Source organism: Aphelocoma coerulescens, chromosome 2 (genome assembly GCF_041296385.1).
Source record: "Aphelocoma coerulescens isolate FSJ_1873_10779 chromosome 2, UR_Acoe_1.0, whole genome shotgun sequence".
In the NCBI taxonomy this organism is placed as follows: domain Eukaryota; kingdom Metazoa; phylum Chordata; class Aves; order Passeriformes; family Corvidae; genus Aphelocoma; species Aphelocoma coerulescens.
In genome coordinates this window covers 96,247,768-96,265,144 of record NC_091015.1, presented here as the reverse complement: position 1 = coordinate 96,265,144, position 17,377 = coordinate 96,247,768, and the positions used below count along the sequence as shown (strand labels likewise).

At 43.6% G+C, this 17,377-nt stretch overlaps 1 protein-coding gene across 1 annotated transcript; it reads left to right on the top strand.

Annotated features, from left to right (window-relative positions):
* The first annotated feature begins 10,793 nt into the window (after positions 1–10,793).
* Positions 10,794–11,636, top strand: LOC138105209 (uncharacterized). The gene has a single exon (XM_069004929.1). It carries the CDS (start codon positions 10,794–10,796, stop codon positions 11,634–11,636), a length of 843 nt encoding a protein of 280 aa, XP_068861030.1.
* The last annotated feature ends 5,741 nt before the right edge of the window (positions 11,637–17,377 follow it).

Here is a 17,377-nt window from a genome sequence, read left to right as displayed (position 1 = left end):
AAGGAGGTGTCCTGTGGCAGATCCCCAAAGAGAGGAGCCTGCCGGGAGCTGACGGATTGGTGAACAGCGAGTGACCACCCCATAAAGGGATATTGAGAAAATGTGTTGCTGATGTGGCAACTCGGGATAGGTCATGCCATATAAGGAAATACTGTGCCTTGGAAAAGTGTATAAAACCAGCTTATTCCTTTGAATAAAGGATTCAGATTCCCTGCTGGTCTGGGTTTGTGATTCAATCGCTGACAAATCACTTGAACTTTAATTCTAAATGGAATCATATCTAGAAGGATTAATTTAGATTCTCATGTTCAAATTTTCATGAAAGTGCTTAGAAACTCGTGTCTAAGGTAGCCGATTTTTGTAAACAACTGCTGAATCTTGGAAGCTTTAGGAAATAATTTTTTTATCTGTGCTAATATTATATTCAAACAAGTTCACTTGCTTATTTAAATTAGTAAATTAACCTTCTGTATCTCCATAAAATAAAATACCTACAGCATCAGGTGTATACACAAATTCCTAACTACTATATATATTCAAAACAACCTAGCACTGGATTCATAAATTTCTTACTAATTAATCCAATTTATCAAAATTTGTTACTTTTATAAAGTGAGAAAATATTCACTGTCTCCCAGTAGGCAAAATTTACAGAGTTGGAGCATTGGGTACCGTTAATACTCAGTACCAATCATCTATTTTCCCCATCTACAGGAATGCAAGTTTGTCACTGTAGTGTTATTTGTGTAGGTGATGGCCTGAGGCTCTGTCTCCAGGGTGGTGGTTTCTGAAGCAGAGTTGTCAGCCACATCTCTTACTATGTAAGCCAAGGAATGGCAACCGTTTGAATCTTTGATTCAAATATCTAACTAAACATGCACTGTCAGCACAAAATAATTAGTACTAAAAAAAATCAAATTTTTCTATCTTCTAAGTTGGTTACAATGTGCTTTTATACTTTTCAGACGTGTTCCTTTCCATAGGACCTTCTCCTATTGTTTGAAGATGATATTTATATTCTCATCTGTATGTGTGTGTGCAGGAGAGTGAGCAAGCAAGCAAGAAACACCAGGATAAGGAGAGACAGCATGTATTTTTTGTGTCATTTTATGGTATAATAAGAAAACTTGCTTTCCTAATGTATTCAACCCCCTAAATACCCTTGTCAGCAATTAAAAATGCTTTCTAACTGCCTTTGAGTCATAGCACACTTGACAAGTTTGGCAGATTCCTTGTCAGTTTGCTGAACCTGATAGGAGAGCAGGTAGTCCCAAGCTTACAGAGCTCTATTTTTATAACTCCCAGAGTACCTTTTTCCAAGAAAGTTCAGTTTTAAGAGCTTGAACACCTGGTCCTTTAAAGTCTTCCATCGCATGTAATTATTTATAAATACTCAAAACCACAGTGCATAAATCATAGTTAGTGTATCAGTGAAAGAGATTAAAAAAAATGCCCTAAATGTACAAATAGGTGCAGTGAATAAGTCCTTGAAGAAAACTCTCTTTCACTCATCAATAGACTGAATTGGAACAACAACACTTTCAAAATACACATTTTTATGCAATAAAATAGAGATTTGTTTTGCATGTAAGCTACGATTAATTAAAATTCAGGGGTTGAAAACAATTATCCTGCTCTGAGATTTCCTGCAAGACAGAAATATTTGTTGACCCAAGATTAGAACAGCAAACCCATGAAGTAAATTAATAACCCAAATAATTTAAGATTCGTAAGATTTCTGGTGGGAGTTTTAAACAAAGATCTATTACATCTGTTTGACATTCACACTGCTGATCTCTTTGTTCTTAGAAAAGCATGTACTTTTCCTGAGAACCAGCAAATAGCTGTTATTAATAGGCTGAAAAAAAAGGTAAATTGGATAGTTAACTCCCCAGCCTAGAAAGTGGTGCTATTGCAAGTTAACGTAAGCAGAAAAAGGACTGTTGTATTCTACCTGCTTTCAGGGTATACTGAGAGTAGCAGCATTAAGTCATAGCAAACCGAGGGCAGTGTTTGGACAGAATAATAGGAGCAGAACTACTCTTGATTTCTTTTTGTGGCAGGAATTGTTTAGACTGAAACGGGTCTCTGAAAGAAACTCTTTGCTAGCTACTTTCAAGAAAGGATGGAACTTTGATTGCTATCTATGGACAGAAAATTTGTGTCTGTGATCTTATCACTTTCCTAGCTATTGCACACAGCTACAGAGAGGTCTGTATTCTTATTTACCTCCCTACACCTTCAAACGACGGAGCATGAAGACCAGCAATGGCCAGAAAATAGGCCATAAGGGACAGTTTTTGTCTCTGTGAATTGCCTTAGACCTAGAGAGGATCAACACCATCAATATTCCAGGCCACCCAGGCCTGGAGGTAGCCTAGGGAAGAGAGACAGGGCAGAGTACTGAAGATGAAGCTCATGGAGTCTTATATCAGCTTTCTCAGCATAAGGAATGAGTTTATAAATAGCAGAGGCAGGTAAAATGCAGACTGCATGACTTCACAAGGACAGCAAGCACCCAGGTCCAGCAAATACCCTTTATAGCTCAATGTGAATCATACAGAAAAATCCAAATACACACCTCAGAAGGGTTGTGGGGGCAGTATCTTTAGCGGGGGGGGGGGGGGGGTTCTGAGTGCAGGGGAGCCGGCTGGAGTCACGATACGAACACTGATACGACTGAGCATCGTGCTCCCTTTATTGTTTACTTACACTCACACATCTACTTTACAAAGATTCATGCCCTATTCCCATGGGACAGCCTCTAAGCAGCGGGGGAGCCGACCAGTGTGTAGCTTTGCCAAGGATTTTCAAGGCTGCCTGCTGCCAGGTGTCTTTCAAGCCTGTCTGCAGCCTGAGGCCCCTTCAGGGGTTCTTCCCTAGCAACCCTGGGGTGCTCATACTGCCCAGAATGTCCTGGGGTATCGTATGCCCCTGTTCCACAAGGAATCCCTCTACACATCCCCCGTTTTCTTTTTGGGCAACCCAGACCTGGTCGATGATCTTTTGCAGCCCCGCTTTAAAGCAAGAAAAAATGCACCCAAATACTATTAAGCCTAATATAACTACAAATAGCAATCGACAGCCTTCTACTACCAAGGTACGTAGCCATTCAGTGATACCCAGACCCTTAAGCCAATCTCCAAGAGGGTCATCTCTCTCCCAAAGGTTGTGTAGGCCCTTCTGGAGGTCAGAGAGGTGCTTGTGAATTGAGACAGTGTGGTCAGAAAGATTCATACAGCACATACCCTGGAAATCTTCACAGCCGTGGCTGTGGGCTAGTAGTAGAAAATCAATGGCTGCCCGATTTTGTAATACTGCATGCCTAACACTAGTAACATCTGCACTTAGCTCGTCGAGCATCTGTGAAATTATGTTTAGCTCATCCCTTGCCCGGCAAGCAAGTTTATGTAAAATTGCGTGAGCCCTGGCTGCTGAAGCACCAGGTAAAAACATAGATGCTAGCCAAATTATACCACGACTCCAAAAGATGGGCTCTTCATTCTTTTTACATTCGAGCTCATGGATTGAACTCCGCACCCTGGTTTTAGTGCAGTGGGTGGTATTTAAGAGTTGATACAGGCTTGGATGGAACAGGGTGAGTTTCCCTAAGTAGCACGGTCCTCCATGTGGGCTGGCAGGAACCCCATTCCACACGCGGTCCCTGCATATTAAGAACGTACCACTGGGGAGGTGTTTTGGGGCTTGACCTGTGAGGTTGATTCGGTGGTACATTGCTTTGGACTTGTAATTTCTCAGAAACCAGTCTGCAAGAGGGTCAACAAGCACCCAAAGGTGCTTATTAACATTTAATTGACTGGTAGTGGGAGGCTCGAATGTCATGTGACCATCCCCAGTTTGGTTTGTGGAACCCAGTAGATCTAACTCTTCTGGTGTCCTCATGGTGACATTGATGCTTTTCAGGCACGCTGCTGCACAGGCTTGAGTCCGATCAGCCCTGAACAATTGCCATTGTTTGTGGCATTCCCTATCAGGGAGCTATTGTCTAGCATCCCTCAGAAGTCTTGCGGGTTAAAATATGGGACCTCGATTAAACAGGTGCAAAATGGGTCCCCTGGTGATGCCAAGCTCAGACACATGGAGTCTTGCCCTGTTAACTCAGCTAGGGTGACCCACATGTTTTGTCTCTTTTGGATTGCTGTCAACATTGTGTGGGACCTGGTTAGGATGCTTACGAGAAGCAAACCTCTCAGAATGTTTTCCGGTCCAGCGCTTCTTTGTCGCTTCCCAGTGCTCAAGGGCCACCACATGCTGCCACGGGACACGAACCTGTGTGCTACTCTCTCACACTAACACTGTCACACTCCATACTTCCTTCACTTGATCTAAATGGGTGGACAGCTGATCGAAGATGTCCGCCAATGCCCTTGTCTCAAGACAGTCAAAAAACAATTCCCCACTCTGTGTCTGGTGCTATACCCAAGAATTTACGCAACTCCCTTTCTTGATTTTGCCTTTGATCATGGTCTGCACAAGGCGGGCATGTATACCACCCACTTTCTAATGTTAGCTCCCAGAGCAGGAACTGTGAAGGGTTTAACAACAATTGTGCGATGCTGATGCAATCATTAGGACACAGGACATCTGGCAATGGGTCAGTCCTCACTGCCAGGGCTGATGAAGGAAATGTCTGCACCTCCCCTCGCAGAAGTGAGGGGCTGTAGGCACTGTGCCCGGTTCTCCTGACAGGAACATAGGAGTTCTGGTGGCTATCTTGACCGGTGGGTCCATGGGATGCCATGGTGCTGATGGTGTGGTTTAACAAGCCTTAGACTCCAGCACGTCCTGATGTGTAGACAATTCAGCAAGCTTCTTGATTATTTCATGCATCATCTCTCGGTGGTTCTCCTCCTCTTGGGGCTGACCCCTTGGCTGGCTCTGTCTCTGTGGGCGACAAAGCTGTAGAGGCTGCTTCGCTGTCGGATGATGATCCGCTGTCCGGCAGAGGGGGGTGGCGTGCCACCGCTTTTGGCCGGGAGCTAGGACCACTTGCTTCTCCTCTGCTCGCCTGTGCCCCACCTCCTGGGTCGGGAGCCTGCGCTTCCACCTTTGCAGCCATTTCTCCCTCAGACTTCAGAGGGGTAACTTTCTTCCCCGCCAAGTCGAGCAACTCCCGCAGTGAGCATATGGGTGCTACTGTTCCCTTAATCGTTCTGCCTGTAGTCAGCCCAAAGAATCGTGCAACCCTGGACTCTGCCCTGGTCTCTGGCCGCCGCTCTGTAAGACCCCCTTCACCTTCCTGCCTGGAGCCGCCACCCCCTAAAGCTTCCATGGCCGCCACAGCCACTGTCCTCTCTGCTTTCATCTCTGCGAGAGTGTTAGTCACGGCTCTCCAAGTTAATCCGAGATCTTTAGCTTCTTTCCTGTCTTTTCCACCCTCAATCGTGGACAGCCACAGTTTGTTCCCAACTTCCTACCACGCTTTGGTCGAAAACAAAAGCGAAGTGTATTTCAAAAATCCATGTTCCCAGGCCCACATAATGAGGGCATTAAGATCTCAATCCTTTACAGTCTCGCCTCTCTTAGAGGGGATACTGACTAGGAGGCGAGTTCCACCCTTATACTCCATAGCTTCTTACCTGCGGGGGCACGCTCGGCCACACGAGCTCCAGTCTCTGGCGTCACTCCGCTTTGAGACCCTTCCCACATCCGGCTCCCACAGGCTCCAGCACCAATACGATGATTCAGAGTCTTACCGCATTTAAGCGAACCTGCATGTAAGCGCAAAAATCACTTGGGTCCCTGCTCTGGGCGCCAGGTTTAGTGAGGGGGGTTCTGAGTGCAGGGGAGCCGGCTGGAGTCACGATACGAACACTGATACAATTTGAGCATCATGCTCCCTTTATTGTTTACTTACACTCACACATATCTACTTTACAAAGATTCATGCCCTATTCCCACGGGACAGCCTTTAAGCAGCGGGGGAGCCGACCAGTGTGTAACTTTGCCAAGGATTTTCAAGGCTGCCTGCTGCCAGGTGTCTTTCAAGCCTGTCTGCAGCCTGAGGCCCCTTCAGGGGTTCTTCCCCAGCAACCCTGGGGTGCCCAGACTGCCCAGAATGTCCTGGGGTATCATATGCCCCTGTTCCACGAGGAATCCCTCTACAAGTATCTAAAAGTCACTTTTGTAAGTGGAGGAATTCAGTTCTATTCATCATATCCAGAGCACTTTCTTTGGGCCTAGGACCTTGAAAGGCTTTGGATTCTTTTAAATGCATATCCTATCATTTTGAGACTCAAAAACTGAGGTTTGGCAGCCTACCTGAAATTAAGGAAATTTACTGTTGTCAGCAACAGCCACAGTGAAATAATCATCTACCCCATTCTCCATTTTCATTATTATCACCAGAATACGGTGTTGCTATAATTTTTTTCTGTTAAAAACCTTATTCTGCAAGGCAAATAAAATCTACATTAAAACTTTTTTTTTATATCTACCATATGGTTTACTCAGTCAGAAACGCTTATCAGAAACTTGGCAAAAATAGGACGTATTTATATGTTTTTATGTTGCCTAAATAGCTAAGAAAGGTTATCAGATTTTCAAAATTAAATCCTACCAGAATGAAATATCTAAAAGTTTTTTTGATATTTTGTGACTTTTATTAACACAGCTTTTGCATCTCAAAATGCTCATTATCCAAGTAATATCATATAAGATACATTTGTAGTGAATAGGAGGTTTCTATCAAGTCTCTTCCAGTTTTTTAGGTCCTTTCCATTATATTTAAGAGAACTATTTATTTTCCTTTTAAAAAAACCCAAAAGAATTATTCATTTTCATCATCAATTTCTCACTGGATTTCATGTAACATTTTGCTTTAACTTTTACCCATTTTCAAAACAAGGACTTACTTCTAAGATAACTGTCCAATTCTCCCACCAACATTTATATCTAGACAGTCTTTCAAGACCCCTGATGCCTATATAACTGAACAGCAGGTAAAGTTTATGGATGAAATTGTTGAAGGAAAAAGCCATAAACAACTATGTGCATTATTCCAGTGTACTCCTCCAAGACAAATTTTCAGCACTTTCACAAGCTGTCAATAGGTCTCTGAAAACACACTGCTTTAAATCTAAACACAGCGAATCCTCCAGATGGTATCTACTGAATTTTGTAGATTAGAATCTACTATATTAGAGGTATAAATTCCATGTTTTGAAACTTCTTTTTTCTTTTGTCAGATATGGTTGTTGAATGCAGTCATAAAATTATCTAGTGCTATTTCTTCCATTAATTAGTCAATACATTGTGTGAGTTTTCCTGAAGAATGTAAACTGAAATGCAGGTGATCCTAATGACAATATTTAGGCATAAGAGTGCATCACCAATATTTATTTTTTTTAGCTATAACATTGTTTTGTTTCACAGAGCTTGTTACACCTGTAAGAAAATAGCTTGAATACACACACTAAATGAAAAAATAACATGGCCATTAGTAAGACATGGCCCATGGTCCAGTTGATTCTACATGTAAGAGTTAACCTTGAACTTCATAGCAAATAAAATATAGTATATATATAAATTGTGCAATAAAAGAAGATTACTCAGTCACTCTTTTTGGAAGATTTTAGAACAAACTGTTCTTGATTTGGAAAGAGAGAAGAGAGCCAAATTACCTTTCCCTCTTATGTTTCCTAGTTTAGGGTCAAATGCTGACATTAAATGATTAATCAAATTTTGTTGGTTGGTAATTAAATTTAGTTGCTTATAACTTAAGAACTTCATGACAGCAAGGTAAAACCAACTTACCTTTCCAACAGAGATAAAACAACTATTAACGAAATCAGGGAACATGCATGAAAATCCATTTTCTTTGCTCCATGCTCTCCAAACCCAGAGCTATAGCTAAGAGATTTTCTGGGTCAAGGTCTCTGGTTTTCAGGAGCTTCTCTAGACCAGTATCCAAGTAGGGTGTGAAGACTCACCCATGTTTACAATAGAAGATGATACAAAGAATTGACCTAACTAGTACTATCTCCAGCTTCCCTTACTTCCTTGTCCCTATCACTAACCATAGCCTGCAGAATTAAGCCCATCATGAGGATCATCTTTCTGAACACCCTTGGGAACACTTCCTACCCTGTTATCCATGCCTGCCACTAAACCCATCAATGAGATATCTAACTTCAGTATTCTCCACTACATCCTGCATTACACTGATTTTTATTGGCTACCATAGCATTCCCCAGTCCGAGTGTCACCACCACTGGCCAATCATTCTTTGGGGCAGAATAGCAGATATAAACATCAATTACAGATAAGGATTCAGATGATAATGGCTGAAACTCTGGAATTTCCAAGTACTGCAAGGATAATTTCAGCCTGTCATGGGTTAACAAGCATAATCCCAGAAGTGATTTTCTTGCAAAGAGTTGCTTACAGCTTCCTCTATGACCTGACAGAACCTATTAACTGGCTAGTTTGAATACTGACAATTTTTTAAGCCACTTAGAATTTTGACCGCCTCTGTGGTCCACATTTAAGAATGGACAAACCCTGGGAAGCTCCCTCTCTTGCTTCCGGCTGGGGGATAGGTAACTGGGCTGGGCCCTGGCGGGTCCAGGCCAGGACCTGCTTGGCCGGGCCCGGGTCAGGACACAGCCATCCTGGAGCCATGAGACCCTGTTCCACCCGCGGCCCTACCCCACCTCTTTGCTATGTGCAGACAGCGCAGCCCAGCTTCCCCCTCTCCCGTGCGGCTGAAGATTCAGCTGAAGCTGCTCCGCTGCCCGGCAAAGATCATGTGACCAACAGTGATAAGCAAAATTCCAGCTGCAAGGCCTGGGTGAGATTAACCCTTTTAGTGCTGTAAGTGTCTTCCAGAACAGATGGAGCCTGCAGACATCAAGTAAAGAAAGAACAGCTGAAATCCTGAGGGAGGAGAAAGAGGAGATGCTTAAAGCTGAAATTCTGTTGTAAAGCTATGGTGGTGATAGACTATGATATATCAGAGTACCCGTTGTAATTTCATGAAAGCATGGGGGTTGAGAAGTTTGAACAGGGAGAGATGGAACCGATGAGGATTCTCGCTCCAATCGGAAGGAGAAAGACCTCTCTTCTTAGAGATATTCCCAGAAATAATCTTAGAGATGAAGACCCTTTTCTCCCAGGAAGGGAGGAGAGCCTCTATTCTTAGAGATGGAAATGCTCCCAGAGATGGGTGAAGAGAACCTTTGTTTTTGAATAGCTCAATCTTAAAATGGTACCCCAGTAGCTCAAGATTGGACCCTCGAAAGCAGGTGTGGGAAAAGCTGTAAGTTGGGGGAAAGGACTCTCACATGCAAGCAGAGAACCAACCCGGGCGGCTGTCTTATTGTGATACTAAAGCCATGAGAGAATTTCTTGTGGAGATGTCTCCATAGCATGAGCAAGAGAGACTCCTCTCCCTAAGTGAACTGAACAAGGTTATTATGGAAGTGGTAAACAGACTGAGCATCTCAAGGGTTGTCTTTTTACAGTGGGAGATAGGGGAAAGGTGGGGGGAGGAGAAGAGTTCTGAAGGTGTGGTCTGATATTTTTTTTTTCCTTTCTTTTCGGTCTGGTAATAAACTTCTTTATATTCTTTTAAGTTTCGTGCCTGCTTTGCTTTCTCCTAATTCTTATCTCACAGAAGGTAAATAGTAATGAGTATTTTGTACCAAACCACTACACAGCCCCATGCATTCCTCTTATCTCTCCTTCCAACAGTAAGGATTTCAGAGGGTATATGTACATCTTGAACCATAAGAGCAGTGCAGGTAAAGTATGGTACATGTATTGGATAGAACTCCATGTTTGTTCCAAAACACACAGGGAACCAAGAGTAGAGGACAATAAAAATGCTCAGAAAAAAAAAATTTGCAATTTGTATAAATGTTTTGTAATGAGATCTAGCTGAAAATGTTACATTTATTATAAAATGTGCTACTGTGCCCAGCTCCACTTTTACGTACATAAATGGTCCACAAAACCCTGTCATTGGGTATGCATGCTCTTTTGATTAGTGATGTTTCTACGATGAAAAGCAAGAGAACATTGATTTCCAGACAAAAACACATAAATATGGATGTTTTTAACAAGTACTTGCTGTAAAATTATCCTTATTTTCTTCTTTCATAGGTTTGCAGAAAGGTCTATTCTTTAACTGGAGTTGGGAAAAAAACTTTTACTTCATGCTTGTTTTCTAATAATCCTTATGCTACATGCAGGTTTCAAAAAATTTAGCTCTACACATCTCAGGGCTACTGCCTGCTTTAGAGAACTTACCTTTGAAATACTTTTGAATATAAAACCTCTCCTAGGAATGTTCTACTGTGGATGCTAAAAAGCAGGACCAGAGGAATTTTCCAGCTGCTGAAGCATTTTGTGACGTTGCCCTGTTTCTCAGCTAAAGCATGAAAAACAGGGAAAGACTGTTTTGTAAATTATCTGCAGCTGCAAGGCTGTTGTGAGAACAGTGGAATTGTTTTCAGTCTTGTGAGAATAATATTTTTAAATGGGTGGTTATACTGCTCAGCCACTCACTTTGGTGGGTGGCTAGCCAAGGGGCCAATCATGTAATTTCTCTTTTGCGATCCATGCTATAAAAAGATGGGTTTTTGGCATTAAAGGGTGTTGGCTTTGACCATATTTCTCTGATCTGAAGTCGTGTAGTTTCTTGCCATCCCTGCGAGCAACAGCGACATCTGGTGACCCCGCGATGTGTACTGCAACCACAGCTTCTCAGAAGGTACGTGCCAGACCACCACTGGGCCCCTTCCCCGCTCTGGGGAACTATAGATTGAGACATGGAGCATAAATCCTCAAAAAAAAGTATGATACTTTCCGCATTCCAGTCTGTGATACAGACCACAGGAGCTGATATAAGTGATGGGGATTTTTCGGCTCAGGGGAGGATGCAGCAGTGGTCATACTTCCCGATACTGGTCTCTCTCGGGGAACAGATCTTGGCAGTTTTGCATAAGATACTGCAATGGCTTGATGTGCAGCAGGAAGTGTCGCAACAGCTCATAGAGGCTGGGTCCCCGCCAGACACGGTGCCGGCCAGTCTGGCCGAGCAGTTGACTGTGGGGCTGGTGGGCATGCTGCTGGAGCCAGGACCAGACAAGCCACTGGCTCCGGGCTTGTCCGCCGAGCTACGGGCAGCACCAGCTGTTCCGGCCACACATCAGACTGTGGAGCTGGCGGGAGCGCAGCTGGGATCGGCTGCACTGCCGGGGCCAGTCGAGCTGCCGGAGATGGGCTCATCTGCAGAGACAAGCACAAGGCTGGAGGCTTTGGTGCCTGCGCTAGCTGCCTCAGCCACTGTTCCAGCCCCTGTTGCTTCACCCCCCGAGGCCCTGGCTGCCACTCTTCCAGCCTCCACTGCTCCACTCTCTGCTGCCTTAGCCACTGTTCCAGCCTCTGTGACTCCACCCCCTGCTGCTCCAGCCACTGCTGGAATCCCAGCCTCCATCGATACCCCGCCTGCTGGCTCAGACTCGGTATGCCAGTCTCCTGGGAGACTATCCAGCACACCCTCGGACGAGATAAGCTCTGTTGCTATGGAGATGCCTGTCCCGCGACTAGACTCTGTGAAGGCGCTCAAGAGACCACAGTGTGCAGCACGGCAAGCCCACAGTTATCCTTGAACCTTCCCAGATTGTGAAGTGACTGTCCATCCTATAAATCCGAGACAGTTCTGAGAACAGTTTAAGGGGTGTGCATTGCAGGCTGGGGACTGGGAGTTACTAGAAATTGGGTTGCCAGCTAGGATAATGGTACTTGACCAACCTGCTACTTTGCCTCAGAATACAAAAAAGGGGGAACAAAGCGATGTAACAATGCAGCAAAATAGTGATGATACAGATGGGATTGTCCAGGTTTTTCCGGTGCAGAAAGCTCTGCCTAACTCTGGTCAGACTGACAAACATGAGTGTTTCGCTTGGAAGGTGATTCAGGATTTGCAAACTAAGGTTGCTCAGTATGGATTAAGTTCTCCTGAGATCATGCAGATTATTAAGTGTGTTGAATACTTATCTGCTCTCTCCATATGATATTAGGCATCAGACGTTATTTCAACCTGTACAATATTCAGTTTTTGAAGCCAATTGGAGAAGGATGGCTGAGAAGGCTGTAGCTGGGAATATGCAACTGCCTCAAACTTGTCCCAGGCGTCTAATTCCTGTGGATGCTTTTATGGGACTCAATATCATTGGGACCCTGATGTTCAGGCTACCTGGCATCCTCACATTCTGAAACAGATTCAAAAGGTTGGCATGGCAGCTCTCATAAAGAGCTTAGATACAGCTGCTCCTAAGATGAGATATGTAAAAATATCTCAGGGGCAGAAAGAAAACCTTTTATCTTTTGTGGAAAAGCTTGCTGCTGCCTTGAAAAAACAGATTGAAGACAAAGCCGTGAGACAGCTGTTGTGCAGACAGCTAGCGAGAGATAATGCTAATGATGAGTGCAGAAGGATCATAGATGCCCTGCCTGGAGAACCCACAATAACACAAATGGTTGACACCTGTGCTAAAGTAAGATCAAGAGAGCATAAATCTGCTTTAGCAGCAGTTCTAAGACCTCTTTGATTAAATTCTGGTGGATCAAAAAAGAGACCTAAGGTTGAGAGCATGCAGAAACAGCTTAAACGAAGGAAGAGAAGCAAGGAGAACAGGCAAGTTGTTCAATGTAAAAGATGTGGTAGGCCAGGTCATTCTTCAGACTACTGCCAGTAGTCTATCATGCTAATGGTCAACCTCTGATACGTTTAGGGAAATTGACCAGGAACACAAAGGGGAGTCAAATATTTCCTCAGGGCATAGCTCCTCTGAGACAGGCCTACTCAGCCAGCTTAGAGTCGGCACCCAGGGATTGGCCAGCGTGGATGTGCACGCCGTTGCAACTGTCAACTTAGAACATTGAAGAAAAAATGCCATGGCTTTTCAGTGGTTTTCTCAGGTTCCTTTGAATTTGGTCACTGATTCTGCCTGTGTAGCAGACATAACTCTATGCTTAGGTTGTTCACTTTTGAAGGAAGTGAATAATGAGGCTCTGTCTTTATTATTGAAAGCTTTGTGGTGTGCAATTCAAGCTCGAGTGCATCCATATTACATTTTGCATATTTGAAGCCACACTAATTTGCCAGGTTTCATAACAGAAGGCAATTTTAGGGCTGACAGGTTAGCTAACCCTGCCTGGGTAGCACCCCAGCCTGATAAAATTGTACAAGCCAAAGCATCACACAATTTCTTCCATCAAAGCACATACACCCTGCACAAGCAGTTTCACTTACCGCCATCTGAGGCTCGGGACATTATCAGTGCTTGTGCTGACTGTCACGGGCTCGCTGCACCTCTGCTATTAGGGGTAATAGCCCAGAGGCATACAAGCCTTGCAGCTCTGGCAGGTAGATGTAATGCATATTCCTGAATTTGGCAGATTTAAGTATGTGCACATGTCTATTGACATGTTCTCCTCAGCTATGTGGGCATCTGCTCATACTGGGGAGAAAGGCCACGATGTCATCACCCATTGGAAACTGCTTTTGCGATTTTGGGTGTGCCTTCTTCTGTGAAAACTGATAATGGTCCCGCCTATGTCTCTCAGAAGACGTGGCAGTTTCTGTATCTATGGGGTGTAGACCATACCTTTGGGTATTCCACATTCTCCTACTGGACAAGCCATTGTTGAATGCGCTCATGGCACTTTGAAGCATGTTCTGGAGAAACAAAAAGGGGGAATGCATGGAGAAAACCCACAGAGCCGATTAGAAAAAGCGTTATATACAATTAATCATCTTACAGTGCAACCAAATTCAAACAATCCTGTTATTTTGAATCTTTTTCTCTCATTACAGTCTGCAGGCAAGATGCACTTGCCTCGAGCAAAAGTCTGGGTATGGGACCTCCTCACTGAGAAGTGGGAAGGCCCCGCATGAGCTCACTGCTTGGGGTTGTGGGTATGCTTGTGTTACCACAGATACTGGGGTGTGATCGCTACCTGCAAGATGCATTCAGCCTGACCTGTGGCACCAGTAGCAGAACAGGCAACCTCCAAGGCAACCTTCAAATGATGACCAGAATGCAGATCATCCATCGAATGATCCCTCTGATGATGACCAAGATGTCAACCATCAGCCTGGTCCTTCTACAAGCAGAGACTGAATTTCAGAGACTGAATTTTATGTTATGGAGTCAGAATGTTATGCAGAATGTTAGAGCTCTTAAGGCTATGTAGAATTAAGCTGATGTAGAACTCTAATAGTTGATATCAAGTTGGGTTTGCTTGATGCATTTCCCTTGGCACCACTGGAGGATCTGTCTGCCTGTTTTAAATTGGTATCTGATTTAGATTCAGTTTGGTAACTGGATACTACCAAACATACCCTTTATGCTGTGTTTGTTCCCCTTGCTGCAAGGGATCCCGCAGAGGATTACAAACGTGACTTTTTTGGTCTCAGACAAAAAGGGGGAACTGTGGATGCTAAAAAGCAGGACCAGAGGAATTTTCCAGCTGCTGAAGCATTTTGTGACGTTGCCCTGTTTCTCAGCTAAAGCATGAAAAACAGGGAAAGACTGTTTTGTAAACTATCTGCAGCTGCAAGGCTGTTGTGAGAACAGTGGAATTGTTTTCAGTCTTGTGAGAATAATATTTTTAAATGGGTGGTTATACTGCTCAGCCACTCACTTTGGAGGGTGGCTAGCCAAGGGGCCAATCATGTAATTTCTCTTTTACAATCCATGCTATAAAAAGATGGGTTTTTGGCATTAAAGGGTGTCAGGTTTTTGCGTGCTAGCTCAAAGAGAGCCCGGAGGTCTAGCCGCAACCTGACTGCACTATGGCAGGCACAGACACACACAGAAGCGCAGGCAGACGCGGGTGCGGTCCTCACCTGAGGGAGCCGTCTCTGAACAGGGTGTGAAGGCACGCAGGCAGAGGCAAAGAAGGGAGAGAGAGTGGACTCTCCATGTAATTTCTACGCAGAAGGTTTATTGAGGTGAGGCAAAGAGGGGAGGAGATGGAGAGCCAAGGATCTGACAAGGGTCCAGGGATTTTATAGTGGGGTTAGGAAAGACAGGGATAAGGGATACAGCAAATGGGATACTTGACAGGAGGCAGGGTTGATTGCAAGGGAACCAATGGAAATAACACAAAGGAGGGATTTAGGGAAGGAACCAATGGGGCATCAAGAAACAAAGAACTTTCTAGAACTAATTCATATTAAACTTGGGAAATGAATATACGCAACCTCATGCATAAAGCAAGGAGGGAAAAACATTACCCAATCAGGGGAAAACATGCAAACAGTAGAACAAAGGAATCATGGGTTCTCACCATGACTCTAAAGTTACATGCTAAACTTGGGTTGCTGACCACCACAGCTGGTTGTCTGAGTTCTCCTCAGGAGACAGTGTCTGGAGCTACCTGCACCGCCACAAAAGGGTCAGCTTCAACCATATTTCTCTGATCTGAAGTAATGTCATTTCTCGCTGTCCCTGCGTGCAACAGCGACATTCCACCCACTATTATCTTCTTTCACTGAGTTCTTCTGTCTTTTTTTTAAAGTGTTATTGAAGGGAAAATACTTGTTTCTTATATATTTCTCTTGCAGGAAGGGATGCCTAGAAGTACATTAGTGTCAATAGTGCTAATTAACATTATATTAATTTATCCTACATTTGCATACACATTTTAAATTAATTTCAATACACTTGACTTTACATGTAGCTTCCAAAGGATCTCAGCAATTCAAAAGTCTAGTAAGATTTTGCTTTTAAATTTAGAGGACTCTTTTTTTGGCAAAAATAACAAGATGCATCTGATTTATTTACTTTAGATTTCAAATTGTCTTCCTTTCTATCCCCTTTTCCTCATTCTCTGTCTGTTTCTTATTTTAATTGCTCCTGTGGCTTGTGGCTACATGTCAGATATAGGAAATCACTGTAAGACTTTTAAGACACTGTGCTGGTTTTAAAAATCAGTGGGGAAATTAAGACTCAAGGCTCCCCCTCTTGATAGTGGAGGAAAAATATACAAAGAGAGATTATAAGTTGGAATCACAATTTACTGAAGAAATTGCAATAAACGCAATTGTATTAAAAAAAAAAAAAGGTTTTACAAAAGAGAGAATGGGTTGCTCTCTGCTGAGTTCAGCTACTACCAGTCCACTGTGCTGGGGAGTGTAAGGGGGGTGGTCCTGGAAGAACAGGAGCAGGGTCTGGTGGGGAGGAGCAGATAGGATCTGCAGGTGCCTTTGCTGGAGCAAGCGGGGCAAAAAAAAATGGTGCACGTCTGATCGGGTGCCCTAGCTTGTCTTGATGAAAAATCATCCCCCCAGCTGTGATGTGGGTGATATTGAATAGCCAGCACTAAAAAAGTCCACTCCCTCTCTTCTTAATTGTGACAAACACTCTGCATGGCAATATGAAGAACATCCCACATTAGGGTTCTGAGATGAAGAAAGGAGCACAGTACTCCTCTGGGGACATCTAAGTGTCCTGGGAGAGCTTTTGGACAATTTAGGAAGTGATTTTGGACTGGGAATATGCATTTAGGACCCCCTGCTACTTGGCACCTACTGCAAATTGCAATTCTAATGTAGTATGAAATCCCAGCACTGGGAAAATACTGTGCTGAATAACTGCTGTGCAGTAATGATACAGACACAAAACACAGCCACTGGGCTAGTTCTGCCAAAAGCTAAGGGGTTCAGTGCAGAATACTGCATCTTTAAAACATCACACTGTGAGTCCAGCTTCTGGGTCTGCAATGTGGTTCTTTGCATAACAGGGAGGAATATTTGCAGGTGTCAAACGGGATGAAGGAACTAAACGGGGAGTCAGTTAAATACCTAGAGGAAAAACTGGCTTGAGGAATATGCAAAATGTGTTCAAAAGCATAAGAACATTACCTTAGGCTGCAAAAAGGCACTTACCTCAGATGAGGTTTCATGATTCTGAGCTCTTAGGTTTCAATATATGCCCCTCTCTGTGCACTCTAGACACAGCAGGGAAATTAGATCATTTCCTAAGCAGCTTCATAGTTAACACGAAGTTAACAGTAAACATCTGTTAGTAACAGATCCGAGGTCTAGTCTTCTTCTTTAGGGTATTTGAACCTATTACATTTTAATATTACTTTTTTGTTATATAAGTGATAACATCTTAATCCAGGAACATGGGACACGACTAAGGGACTTCCCTGTAGGTACAAAAATGCTGTTAGCGAGGATTTTCTTGCTATTTTCTAAGTCCGTGAGAGACTTTTCTCTCTCACAGAAGAGGTAGCAGGGAATGTAAACAACCAAGACACCTGCAACCTTGAAAAGTCTTGTTTATGGTATAGTGGAAAAATATTTTGACAATGGATGTTTTAGGATTTTAGCCAA

What these genes read in the sequence shown, in the direction of transcription:
- LOC138105209 (XM_069004929.1), top strand. Translation starts at nt 10,794, where the DNA reads ATGGAGCATAAATCCTCAAAAAAAAGTATGATACTTTCCGCATTCCAG.